The 15481-nt window shown below is 37.7% G+C and overlaps 1 protein-coding gene across 1 annotated transcript in view; it reads left to right on the top strand.

The window, feature by feature from the left end:
- LOC128637940 (zona pellucida-like domain-containing protein 1) overlaps positions 1-15481 on the top strand; it is a 148304-nt gene that overhangs the window by 39956 nt on the left and 92867 nt on the right. Inside the window, exon 4 of the mRNA XM_053689825.1 lies at positions 14979-15166. Within this exon, the coding sequence (XP_053545800.1) occupies positions 14979-15166 (188 nt within the window). The remainder of the gene's footprint in view (positions 1-14978; positions 15167-15481) is intronic.

Raw genomic sequence — 15481 nt, 5'->3', positions numbered from 1 at the left:
TGTTACACATTAGATAACTAACAGCCTAGTGACAATCTGTGTGTGTTACACTTTAGATAACTAACAGCCTAGTGACAATTTGTGTGTGTTACACATTAGATAACTAACAGCCTAGTGACAATCTGTGTGTGTTACACATTAGATAACTAACAGCCTAGTGACAATCTGTGTGTGTTGCACATTAGATAACTAACAGCCTAGTGACAATCTGTGTGTGTTACACATTAGATAACTAACAGTGTGTTACATGTCCCTTTAATTGCTTGCATGTGCAAATGGAATACCATGTCCCTTTAAGTGCTTGCGTGTGCAAATGGAACCCCATGTCCCTTTAAGTGTTTAAGTGTGCAAATGGAACCCCATGTCCCTTTAAGTGCTTGCTTGTGCAAAATGGAACCCCATGTCCCTTTAAGTGCTTGCGTGTGCAAATGGAACCCCATGTCCCTTTAAGTGTTTGCGTGTGCAAATGGAACCTCATGTTCCTCTAAGTGTTTGCGTGTGCAAATGGAACCCCATGTCCCTTTAAGATCCCAGACTCCTGTATCCTGTGCTGAATCGGATATTATGGCAACTTGTTGCTTTATCTGTGGAGAACATAGAAATGAAAGGAAGTTTGTTGCAGGTGCATAAATCTGTGTGTGTTACACATTAGATAACTAACAGCCTAGTGACAATCTGTGTGTGTTACACATTAGATAACTAACAGCCTAGTGACAATCTGTGTGTGTTACACATTAGATAACTAACAGCCTAGTGACAATCTGTGTGTGTTACACATTAGATAACTAACAGCCTAGTGACAATCTGTGTGTGTTACACATTAGATAACTAACAGCCTAGTGACAATCTGTGTGTGTTACACATTAGATAACTAACAGCCTAGTGACAATCTGTGTGTGTTACACATTAGATAACTAACAGCCTAGTGACAATCTGTGTGTGTTACACATTAGATAACTACAGCCTAGTGACAATCTGTGTGTGTTACACATTAGATAACTAACAGCCTAGTGACAATCTGTGTGTGTTACACATTAGATAACTAACAGCCTAGTGACAATCTGTGTGTGTTACACATTAGATAACTAACAGCCTAGTGACAATCTGTGTGTGTTACACATTAAATAACTAACAGCCTACCTAGTGACAATCTGTGTGTGTTACACATTAGATAACTAACAGCCTAGTGACAATCTGTGTGTGTTACACATTAGATAACTAACAGCCTAGTGACAATCTGTGTGTGTTACACATTAGATACTAACAGCCTAGTGACAATCTGTGTGTGTTACACATTAGATAACTAACAGCCTAGTGACAATCTGTGTGTGTTACACATTAGATAACTAACAGCCTAGTGACAATCTGTGTGTGTTACACATTAGATAACTAACAGCCTAGTGACAATCTGTGTGTGTTACACATTAGATAATAACAGCCTAGTGACAATCTGTGTGTGTTACACATTAGATAACTAACAGCCTAGTGACAATCTGTGTGTGTTACACATTAGATAACTACAGCCTAGTGACAATCTGTGTGTGTTACACATTAGATAACTAACAGCCTAGTGACAATCTGTGTGTGTTACACATTAGATAACTAACAGCCTAGTGACAATCTGTGTGTTACACAGTAGATAACTAACAGCCTAGTGACAATCTGTGTGTGTTACACATTAGATAACTTACAGCCTAGTGACAATCTGTGTGTGTTACACATTAGATAACTAACAGCCTAGTGACAATCTGTGTGTGTTACACATTAGATAACTAACAGCCTAGTGACAATCTGTGTGTGTTACACATTAGATAACTAACAGCCTAGTGACAATCTGTGTGTGTTACACATTAGATAACTAACAGCCTAGTGACAATCTGTGTGTGTTACACATTAGATAACTAACAGCCTAGTGACAATCTGTGTGTGTTACACATTAGATAACTTACAGCCTAGTGACAATCTGTGTGTGTTACACATTAGATAACTAACAGCCTAAGGACAATCTGTGTGTGTTACACATTAGATAACTAACAGCCTAGTGACAATCTGTGTGTGTTACACATTAGATAACTAACAGCCTAGTGACAATCTGTGTGTGTTACACATTAGATAACTAACAGCCTAGTGACAATCTGTGTGTGTTACACATTAGATAACTAACAGCCTAGTGACAATCTGTGTGTGTTACACATTAGATAACTAACAGCCTAGTGACAATCTGTGTGTGTTACACAGTAGATAACTAACAGCCTAGGGATAATCTGTGTGTGTTACACATTAGATAACTAACAGCCTAGTGACAATCTGTGTGTGTTACACATTAGATAACTAACAGCCTAGTGACAATCTGTGTGTGTTACACAGTAGATAACTAACAGCCTAGGGATAATCTGTGTGTGTTACACATTAGATAACTAACAGCCTAGTGACAATCTGTGTGTGTTACACAGTAGATAACTAACAGCCTAGTGACAATCTGAGTGTGTTACACATTAGATAACTAACAGCCTAGTGACAATCTGCGTGTGTTACATATTAGATAACAACAGCCTAGTGACAATCTGTGTGTGTTACACAGTAGATAACTAACAGCCTAGTGACAATCTGAGTGTGTTACACATTAGATAACTAACAGCTAGTGACAATGTGTGTGTTACACATTAGATAACTAACAGCCTAGTGACAATCTGTGTGTGTTACACATTAGATAACTAACAGCCTACCTAGTGACAATCTGTGTGTGTTACACATTAGATAACTAACAGCCTAGTGACAATCTGTGTGTGTTACACATTAGATAACTAACAGCCTAGTGACAATCTGTGTGTGTTACACATTAGATAACTAACAGCCTAGTGACAATATGTGTGTGTTACACATTAGATAACTAACAGCCTAGTGACAATCTGTGTGTATTACACATTAGATAACTTACAGCCTAGTGACAATCTGTGTGTGTTACATATTAGATAACTAACAGCCTAGTGACAATCTGTGCGTGTTACACATTAGATAACTAACAGCCTAGTGACAATCTGTGTGTGTTACACATTAGATAACTAACAGCCTAGTGACAATCTGTGTGTGTTACACATTAGATAACTAACAGCTAGTGACAATCTGTGTGTGTTACATATTAGATAACTAACAGCCTAGTGACAATCTGTGTGTGTTACACATTAGATAACTAACAGCCTAGTGACAATCTGTGTGTGTTACACATTAGATAACTAACAGCCTAGGGACAATCTGTGTGTGTTACACATTAGATAACTAACAGCCTAGGGACAATCTGTGTGTGTTACACATTAGATAACTAACAGCCTAGTGACAACCTGTGTGTGTTACACATTAGATAAACTAACAGCCTGGGACAATCTGTGTGTGTTACACATTAGATAACTAACAGCCTAGTGACAATCTGTGTGTGTTACACATTAGATAACTAACAGCCTAGTGACAATCTGTGTGTGTTACACATTAGATAACTAACAGCCTAGTGACAATCTGTGTGTGTTACACATTAGATAACTAACAGCCTAGTGACAATCTGTGTGTGTTACACATTAGATAACTAACAGCCTAGTGACAATCTGTGTGTTACACAGTAGATAACTAACAGCCTAGGGATAATCTGTGTGTGTTACACATTAGATAACTAACAGCCTAGTGACAATCTGTGTGTGTTACATATTAGATAACTAACAGCCTAGTGACAATCTGTGTGTGTTACACATTAGATAACTAACAGCCTAGTGACAATCTGTGTGTGTTACACATTAGATAACTAACAGCCTAGGGACAATCTGTGTGTGTTACACATTAGATAACTAACAGCCTAGGGACAATCTGTGTGTGTTACACATTAGATAACTAACAGCCTAGTGACAACTGTGTGTGTTACACATTAGATAACTAACAGCCTAGGGACAATCTGTGTGTGTTCTACACATTAGATAACTAACAGCCTAGTGACAATCTGTGTGTGTTACACATTAGATAACTAACAGCCTAGTGACAATCTGTGTGTGTTACACATTAGATAACTAACAGCCTAGTGACAATCTGTGTGTTACACATTAGATAACTAACAGCCTAGTGACAATCTGTGTGTGTTACACATTAGATAACTAACAGCCTAGTGACAATCTGTGTGTTACACAGTAGATAACTAACAGCCTAGGGATAATCTGTGTGTGTTACACATTAGATAACTAACAGCCTGGACAATCTGTGTGTGTTACATAGAATAACTAACAGCCTAGGACAATCTGTATTTGTTACACATTAGATAACTAACAGCCTAGTGACAATCTGTGTGTGTTACACATTAGATAACTAACAGCCTAGTGACAATCTGTGTGTGTTACATATTAGATAACCAACAGCCTAGTGACAATCTGTGTTGTGTTACACAGTAGATAACTAACAGCCTAGTGACAATCTGAGTGTGTTACACATTAGATAACTAACAGCCTAGTGACAATCTGTGTGTGTTACATAGTAGATAACTAACAGCCTAGTGACAATGTGTGTGTGTTACACATTAGATAACTAACAGCCTAGTGACAATCTGTGTGTGTTACACATTAGATAACTAACAGCCTAGTGACAATCTGTGTGTGTTACACATTAGATAACTAACAGCCTAGTGACAATCTGTGTGTGTTACACATTAGATAACTAACAGCCTAGTGACAATCTGTGTGTGTTACACATTAGATAACTAACAGCCTAGTGACAATCTGTGTGTGTTACACATTAGATAAACTACAGCCTAGTGACAATCTGTGTGTATTACACATTAGATAACTAACAGCCTAGTGACAATCTGTGTGTGTACACATTAGATAACTAACAGCCTAGTGACAATCTGTGGTGTTACACATTAGATAACTAACAGCCTAGTGACAATCTGTGTGTGTTACACATTAGATAACTAACAGCCTAGTGACAATCTGTGTGTGTTACACATTAGATAACTAACAGCCTAGTGACAATCTGTGTGTGTTACACATTAGATAACTAACAGCCTAGTGACAATCTGTGTGTGTTACACATTAGATAACTAACAGCCTAGGACAATCTGTGTGTGTTACACATTAGATAACTAACAGCCTAGGGACAATCTGTGTGTGTTACACATTAGATAACTAACAGCCTAGGGACAATCTGTGTGTGTTACACATTAGATAACTAACAGCCTAGTGACAATCTGTGTGTGTTACACATTAGATAACTAACAGCCTAGGACAATGTGTGTGTGTTACACATTAGATAACTAACAGCCTAGTGACAATCTGTGTGTGTTACACATTAGATAACTAACAGCCTAGTGACAATCTGTGTGTGTTACACATTAGATAACTAACAGCCTAGTGACAATCTGTGTGTGTTACACATTAGATAACTAACAGCCTAGTGACAATCTGTGTGTGTTACACATTAGATAACTAACAGCCTAGTGACAATCTGTGTGTGTTACACAGTAGATAACTAACAGCCTAGTGACAATCTGTGTTGTTACACATTAGATAACTAACAGCCTAGTGACAATCTGTGTGTGTTACATTAGATAACTAACAGCCTAGTGACAATCTGTGTGTGTTACACATTAGATAACTAACAGCCTAGTGACAATCTGTGTGTGTTACACATTAGATAACTAACAGCCTAGTGACAATCTGTGTGTGTTACACATTAGATAACTAACAGCCTAGTGACAATCTGTGTGTGTTACACATTAGATAACTAACAGCCTAGTGACAATCTGTGTGTGTTACACATTAGATAACTAACAGCCTAGTGACAATCTGTGTGTGTTACACATTAGATAACTAACAGCCTAGTGACAATCTGTGTGTGTTACACATTAGATAACTAACAGCCTAGTGACAATCTGTGTGTGTTACACATTAGATAACTAACAGCCTAGTGACAATCTGTGTGTGTTACACATTAGATAACTAACAGCCTAGTGACAATCTGTGTGTGTTACACATTAGATAACTAACAGCCTAGTGACAATCTGTGTGTGTTACACATTAGATAACTAACAGCCTAGTGACAATCTGTGTGTGTTACACATTAGATACTAACAGCCTAGTGACAATCTGTGTGTGTTACACATTAGATAACTAACAGCCTAGTGACAATCTGTGTGTGTTACACATTAAATAACTAACAGCCTAGTGACAATCTGTGTGTGTTACACATTAGATAACTAACAGCCTAGGGACAATCTGTGTGTGTTACACATTAGATAACTAACAGCCTAGGACAATCTGTGTGTGTTACACATTAGATAACTAACAGCCTAGTGACAATCTGTGTGTTACACATTAGATAACTAACAAGCCTAGTGACAATCTGTGTGTGTTACACATTAGATAACTAACAGTCTAGTGACAATCTGTGTGCGTTACACATTAGATAACTAACAGCCTAGTGACAATCTGTGTGTGTTACACATTAGATAACTAACAGCCTAGTGACAATCTGTGTGTGTTACACAGTAGATAACTAACAGCCTAGGGATAATCTGTTGTGTGTTACACATTAGATAACTAACAGCCTAGTGACAATCTGTGGTGTTACATAGTGATAACAGCTAGGACAATCTGTTTGTTACACATTAGATAACTAACAGCCTAGTGACAATCTGTGTGTGTTACACATTAATAACTAACAGCCTAGTGACAATCTGTGTGTGTTACACATTAGATAATAACAGCCTAGTGACAATCTGTGTGTTACACATTAGATAACTAACAGCCTAGTGACAATCTGTGTGTGTTACACATTAGATAACTAACAGCCTAGTGACAATCTGTGTGTGTTACACATTAGATAACTAACAGCCTAGTGACAATCTGTGTGTGTTACACAGTAGATAACTAACAGCCTAGTGACAATCTGTGTGTGTTACACATTAGATAACTAACAGCCTAGTGACAATCTGTGTGTGTTACACATTAGATAACTACAGCCTGTGACAATCTGTGTGTGTTACACACTAGATAACTAACAGCCTAGTGACAATCTGTGTGTGTTACACATTAGATAACTAACAGCCTAGTGACAATCTGTGTGTGTTACACATTAGATAACTAACAGCCTAGTGGACAATCTGTGTGTGTTAACATTAGATAACTAACAGCCTAGTGACAATCTGTGTGTGTTACACATTAGATAACTAACAGCCTAGTGACAATCTGTGTGTGTTACACATTAGATAACTAACAGCCTAGGGACAATCTGTGTGTGTTACACATTAGATAACTAACAGCCTAGGGACAATCTGGTGTGTGTTACACATTAGATAACTAACAGCCTAGGGACAATCTGTGTGTGTTACACATTAGATAACTAACAGCCTAGGTGACAATCTGTGTGTGTTACACATTAGATAACTAACAGCCTAGTGACAATCTGTGTGTGTTACACATTAGATAACTAACAGCCTAGTGACAATCTGTGTGTGTTACACATTAGATAACTAACAGCCTAGTGACAATCTGTGTGTGTTACACATTAGATAACTAACAGCTAGTGAAATCTGTGTGTGTTACACATTAGATAACTAACAGCCTAGTGACAATCTGTGTGTGATACACATTAGATAACTAACAGCCTAGTGACAATCTGTGTGTGTTACACATTAGATAATTAACAGCCTAGTGACAATCTGTGTGTGTTAACAGTAATAACTAACAGCCTAGTGACAATCTGTGTGTTACACATTAGATAACTACCAGCCTAGTGACAATCTGTGTGTGTTACACATTAGATAACTAACAGCCTAGTGACAATCTGTGTGTGTTACACATTAGATAACTAACAGCCTAGTGACAATCTGTGTGTGTTACACATTAGATAACTAACAGCCTAGTGACAATCTGTGTGTGTTACACATTAGATAACTAACAGCCTAGTGACAATCTGTGTGTGTTACACATTAGATAACTAACAGCCTAGGGACAATCTGTGTGTGTTACATATTAGATAACTAACAGCCTAGTGACAATCTGTGCGTGTTACACATTAGATAACTAACAGCCTAGTGACAATCTGTGCGTGTTACACATTAGATAACTAACAGCCTTGTGACAATCTGTGTGTGTTACACATTAGATAACTAACAGCCTAGTGACAATCTGTGTGTTTACACATTAGATAATTAACAGCCTAGTGACAATCTGTGTGTGTTACACAGTAGATAACTAACAGCCTAGTGACAATCTGGTGTGTTACACATTAGATAACTAACAGCCTAGTGACAATCTGTGTTTTTACACAGTAGATAACTAACAGCCTAGTGACAATCTTTGTGTGTTACACATTAGATAACTAACAGCCTAGTGACAATCTGTGTGTGTTACACATTAGATAACTAACAGCCTAGTGACAATCTGTGTTTGTTACACAGTAGATAACTAACAGCCTAGTGACAATCTTTGTGTGTTACACATTAGATAACTAACAGCCTAGTGACAATCTTTGTGTGTTACACATTAGATAACTAACAGCCTAGTGACAATCTGTGTGTGTTACACATTAGATAACTTACAGCCTAGTGACAATCTGTGTGTGTTACACATTAGATAACTAACAGCCTAGTGACAATCTGTGTGTGTTACACATTAGATAACTAACAGCCTAGTGACAATCTGTGTGTGTTACACATTAGATAACTAACAGCCTAGTGACAATCTGTGTGTGTTACACATTAGATAACTACAGCCTAGTGACAATATGTGTGTGTTACACATTAGATAACTAACAGCCTAGTGACAATCTGTGTGTGTTACACATTAGATAACTAACAGCCTAGTGACAATCTGTGTGTGTTACACATTAGATAACTAACAGCCTAAGGACAATCTGTGTGTGTTACACATTAGATAACTAACAGCCTAGTGACAATCTGTGTGTGTTACACATTAGATAACTAACAGCCTAGTGACAATTTGTGTTTGTTGCACATTATAACTAACAGCCTAGTGACAATCTGTGTGTGTTACACATTAGATAACTAACAGCCTAGTGACAATCTGTGTGTGTTACACATTAGATAACTAACAGCCTAGTGACAATCTGTGTGTGTTACACATTAGATAACTAACAGCCTAGGGACAATCTGTGTGTGTTACACATTAGATAACTAACAGCCTAGTGACAATCTGTGTGTGTTACACTTTAGATAACTAACAGCCTAGTGACAATTTGTGTGTGTTACACATTAGATAACTAACAGCCTAGTGACAATCTGTGTGTGTTACACATTAGATAACTAACAGCCTAGTGACAATCTGTGTGTGTTGCACATTAGATAACTAACAGCCTAGTGACAATCTGTGTGTGTTACACATTAGATAACTAACAGTGTGTTACATGTCCATTTAAGTGCTTGCGTGTGCAAAATGGAACCCCATGTCCCTTTAAGTGCTTGCGTGTGCAAATGGAACCCCATGCCCCTTTAAGTGCTTGCGTGTTCAAATGGAACCCCATGTCCCTTTAAGTGCTTGCGTGTGCAAATGGAACACCATGTCCCTTTAAGTGCTTGCGTGTGCAAATGGAACCCGATGTCCCTTTAAGTGCTTGCGTGTACAAATGGAACCCCATGTCCCTTTAAGTGTTTGCGTGTGCAAATGGAACCCCATGTCCCTTTAAGATCCCAGACTCCTGTATCCTGTGCTGAATCGGATATTATGGCAACTTGTTGCTTTATCTGTGGAGAACATAGAAATGAAAGGAAGTTTGTTGCAGGTGCATAAATCTGTGTGTGTTACACATTAGATAACTAACAGCCTAGTGACAATCTGTGTGTGTTACACATTAGATAACTAACAGCCTAGTGACAATCTGTGTGTGTTACACATTAGATAACTAACAGCCTAGTGACAATCTGTGTGTGTTACACATTAGATAACTAACAGCCTAGTGACAATCTGTGTGTGTTACACATTAGATAACTAACAGCCTAGTGACAATCTGTGTGTGTTACACATTAGATAACTAACAGCCTAGTGACAATCTGTGTGTGTTACACATTAGATAACTTACAGCCTAGTGACAATCTGTGTGTGTTACACATTAGATAACTAACAGCCTAGGGACAATCTGTGTGTGTTACACATTAGATAACTAACAGCCTAGTGACAATCTGTGTGTGTTACACATTAGATAACTAACAGCCTAGTGACAATCTGTGTGTGTTACACATTAGATAACTAACAGCCTAGTGACAATCTGTGTGTGTTACACATTAGATAACTAACAGCCTAGTGACAATCTGTGTGTGTTACACATTAGATAACTAACAGCCTAGTGACAATCTGTGTGTGTTACACAGTAGATAACTAACAGCCTAGTGACAATCTGTGTGTGTTACACATTAGATAACTAACAGCCTAGGGACAATCTGTGTGTGTTACATAGTAGATAACTAACAGCCTAGTGACAATCTGTGTGTGTTACACATTAGATAACTAACAGCCTAGTGACAATCTGTGTGTGTTACACATTAAATAACTAAAAGCCTAGGGACAATCTGTGTGTGTTAGATAACTAACAGCCTAGTGACAATCTGTGTGTGTTACACATTAGATAACTAACAGCCTAGGGACAATCTGTGTGTGTTACACATTAGATAACTAACAGCCTAGTGACAATCTGTGTGTGTTACACATTAGATAACTAACAGCCTAGTGACAATCTGTGTGTGTTACACATTAGATAACTAACAGCCTAGTGACAATCTGTGTGTGTTACACATTAGATAACTAACAGCCTAGTGACAATCTGTATTTGTTACACATTAGATAACTAACAGCCTAGTGACAATCTGTGTGTGTTACACATTAGATAACTAACAGCCTAGTGACAATCTGTGTGTGTTACACATTAGATAACTAACAGCCTAGTGACAATCTGTGTGTGTTACACATTAGATAACTAACAGCCTAGTGACAATCTGTGTGTGTTACACATTAGATAACTAACAGCCTAGTGACAATCTGAGTGTGTTACACATTAGATAACTAACAGCCTAGTGACAATCTGTGTGTGTTACACATTAGATAACTAACAGCCTAGTGACAATCTGTGTGTGTTACACATTAGATAACTAACAGCCTAGTGACAATCTGTGTGTGTTACACATTAGATAACTAACAGCCTAGTGACAATCTGTGTGTGTTACACATTAGATAACTAACAGCCTAGTGACAATCTGTGTGTGTTACACATTAGATAACTAACAGCCTAGTGACAATCTGTGTGTGTTACACATTAGATAACTAACATCCTAGGGACAATCTGTGTTTGTTACACATTAGATAACTCACAGCCTAGTGACAATCTGTGTGTGTTACACATTAGATAACTAACAGCCTAAGGGCAATCTGTGTGTGTTAGATAACTAACAGCCTAGTGACAATCTGTGTGTGTTACACATTAGATAACTAACAGCCTAGTGACAATCTGTGTGTGTTACACATTAGATAACTAACAGCCTAGTGACAATCTGTGTGTGTTACACATTAGATAACTAACAGCCTAGTGACAATCTGTGTGTGTTACACATTAGATAACTAACAGCCTAGGGACAATCTGTGTGTGTTACACAGTAGATAGCTAACAGCCTAGTGACAATCTGTGTGTGTTACACAGTAGATAACTAACAGGTCCTAGTGACAATCCTGTGTGTGTTACCACAGTAGATAACTAACTGCCTAGTGACAATCTGTGTGTGTTACACATTAGATAACTAACAGCCTTGTGACTATCTGTGTGTGTTACACATTAGATTAACTAACAGCCTAGTGACAATCTGTGTTGTTTACACATTAGGATAACTAACAGCCTAGTGGACAATCTGTGTGTGTTACACATTAGATACCTAACAGCCTAGTGACAATATGTGTGTGTTACACATTAGAATAACTAACAGCCTAGTGACAATCTGTGTGTGTTACACATTAGATAACTAACAGCCTAGGGACAATCTGTGTGTGTTACACATTAGATAACTAACAGCCTAGTGACAATCTGAGTGTGTTACACATTAGATAACTAACAGCCTAGTGACAATCTGTGTGTGTTACACATTAAATAACTAACAGCATAGTGACAATCTGTGTGTGTTACACTTTAGATAACTAACAGCCTAGTGACAATCTGTGTGTGTTACACATTAGATAACTAACAGCCTAGGGACAATCTGTGTGTGTTACACATTAATAACTAACAGCCTAGGGACAATCTGTGGTTTGTTACACATTAGATAACTAACAGCCTAGTGACAATCTGTGTGTGTTACACATTAGATAACTAACAGCCTAAGGGCAATCTGTGTGTGTTAGATAACTAACAGCCTAGTGACAATCTGTGTGTGTTACACATTAGATAACTAACAGCCTAGTGACAATCTGTGTGTGTTACACATTAGATAACTAACAGCCTAGGGACAATCTGTGTGTGTTACACATTAGATAACTAACAGCCTAGTGACAATCTGTGTGTGGTTACACTTTAGATAACTAACAGCCTAGTGACAATCTGTGTGTGTTACACATTAGATAACTAACAGCCTAGTGACAATCTGAGTGTGTTACACATTAGATAACTAACAGCCTAGTGACAATCTGTGTGTGTTACACATTAGATAACTAACAGCCTAGGGACAATCTGTGTGTGTTACACATTAGATAACTAACAGCCTAGTGACAATCTTTGTGTGTTACACATTAGATAACTAACAGCCTAGTGACAATCTGTGTGTGTTACACATTAGATAACTAACAGCCTAGTGACAATCTGAGTGTGTTACACATTAGATAACTAACAGCCTAGGGACAATCTGTGTGTGTTAGATAACTAACAGCCTAGTGACAATCTGTGTGTGTTACACATTAGATAACTAACAGCCTAGGGACAATCTGTGTTTGTTACACATTAGATAACTCACAGCCTAGTGACAATCTGTGTGTGTTACACATTAGATAACTAACAGCCTAAGGGCAATCTGTGTGTGTTAGATAACTAACAGCCTAGTGACAATCTGTGTGTGTTACACATTAGATAACTAACAGCCTAGTGACAATCTGTGTGTGTTACACATTAGATAACTTACAGCCTAGTGACAATCTGTGTGTGTTACACATTAGATAACTAACAGCCTAGTGACAATCTGTGTGTGTTACACATTAGATAACTAACAGCCTAGTGACAATCTGTGTGTGTTACACATTAGATAACTTACAGCCTAGTGACAATCTGTGTGTGTTACACATTAGATAACTAACAGCCTAGTGACAATCTGTGTGTGTTACACTTTAGATAACTAACAGCCTAGTGACAATCTGTGTGTGTTACACATTAGATAACTAACAGCCTAGTGACAATCTGTGTGTGTTACACATTAGATATCTAACAGCCTAGTGACAATCTGTGTGTGTTACACATTAGATAACTAACAGCCTAGGGACAATCTGTGTGTGTTACACATTAGATAACTAACAGCCTAGTGACAATCTGTGTGTGTTACACATTAGATAACTTACAGCCTAGTGACAATCTGTGTGTGTTACACATTAGATAACTAACAGCCTAGTGACAATCTGTGTGTGTTACACATTAGATAACTAACAGCCTAGTGACAATCTGTGTGTGTTACACATTAGATAACTAACAGCCTAGTGACAATCTGTGTGTGTTACACATTAGATAACTTACAGCCTAGTGACAATCTGTGTGTGTTACACATTAGATAACTAACAGCCTAGTGACAATATGTGTGTGTTACACATTAGATAACTAACAGCCTAGTGACAATCTGTGTGTGTTACACATTAGATAACTTACAGCCTAGTGACAATCTGTGTGTGTTACACATTAGATAACTTACAGCCTAGTGACAATCTGTGTGTGTTACACATTAGATAACTAACAGCCTAGTGCCAATCTGTGTGTGTTACACATTAGATAACTAACAGCCTAGTGCCAATCTGTGTGTGTTACACATTAGATAGCTAACAGCCTAGGGACAATCTGTGTGTGTTACACATTAGATAACTAACAGCCTAGTGACAATCTGTGTGTGTTACACATTAGATAGCTAACAGCCTAGGGACAATCTGTGTGTGTTACACATTAGATAACTAACAGCCTAGGGACAATCTGTGTGTGTTACACATTATATAACTAACAGCCTAGTGACAATCTGTGTGTGTTACACATTAAATAACTAACAGCCTAGTGACAATCTGTGTGTGTTACACATTAGATAACTAACAGCCTAGTGACAATCTGAGTGTTTTACACATTAGATAACTAACAGCCTAGTGACAATCTGTGTGTGTTACACATTAGATAACTAACAGCCTAGTGACAATCTGTGTGTGTTACACATTAGATAACTAACAGCCTAGTGACAATCTGAGTGTGTTACACTTTAGATAACTAACAGCCTAGTGACAATCTGTGTGTGTTACACTTTATATAACTAACAGCCTAGGGACAATCTGTGTGTGTTACACTTTAGATAACTAACAGCCTAGTGACAATCTGTGTGTGTTACACTTTAGATAACTAACAGCCTAGTGACAATCTGTGTGTGTTACACTTTATATAACTAACAGCCTAGTGACAATCTGTGTGTGTTACACTTTAGATAACTAACAGCCTAGTGACAATCTGTGTTTGTTACACATTAGATAACTAACAGCCTAGTGACAATCTGTGTGTGTTACACATTAGATAACTAACAGCCTAGTGACAATCTGTGTGTGTTACACATTAGATAACTAACAGCCTAGTGACAATCTGTGTGTGTTACACATTAGATAACTAACAGCCTAGTGACAATCTGTGTGTGTTACACATTAGATAACTAACAGCCTAGTGACAATCTGTGTGTGTTACACATTAGATAACTAACAGCCTAGTGACAATCTGTGTGTGTTTCGCATTAGATAATTAACAGCCAAGGAAGTGGTCTATTCGCTGACTACTCCAACGTGCAAACAGTGGTGATTTCGGGCTTTGTGGACACCCCGGCTATAGCGGAATCGGGAATCGTGAGCTTCAGCACAAACCTGAACTACAATTTCTCCTGCCACTATCCGCTGCAGTATTTTCTTAATAACGTGCAGCTTCTGACGTGAGTGTAAATGTACCGCTCTAATGCCCCCGTCCTTATGTGTGCAGTTAACACTTTCCTAACAATAGCATTTTATTACCTCTAAACACCACAATGAAAACAAACATTTTAATGAAAATATAGTTTAAAAAGTGATTTTTGTTTCACTATGTTGATATATTAATGAAATATTTCTTATTATTCGTTAAGACCTTAAACACTTTGAGAATATAATATAAAATGTTTAAATGTTTTGTTCTCTAATTTTAGAAGTATTTGTGCAGAATTTGTAGTCACATATTTTAGAGAAGTCAAAACGATAGTCGGATAAATAAA

The sequence above is a fragment of the Bombina bombina genome, chromosome 8 (genome assembly GCF_027579735.1).
Source record: "Bombina bombina isolate aBomBom1 chromosome 8, aBomBom1.pri, whole genome shotgun sequence".
In the NCBI taxonomy this organism is placed as follows: Eukaryota; Metazoa; Chordata; class Amphibia; order Anura; family Bombinatoridae; genus Bombina; species Bombina bombina.
The sequence above is the reverse complement of the archived record's forward strand: the minus strand, read 5'-3'. Positions and strand labels throughout refer to the sequence as shown.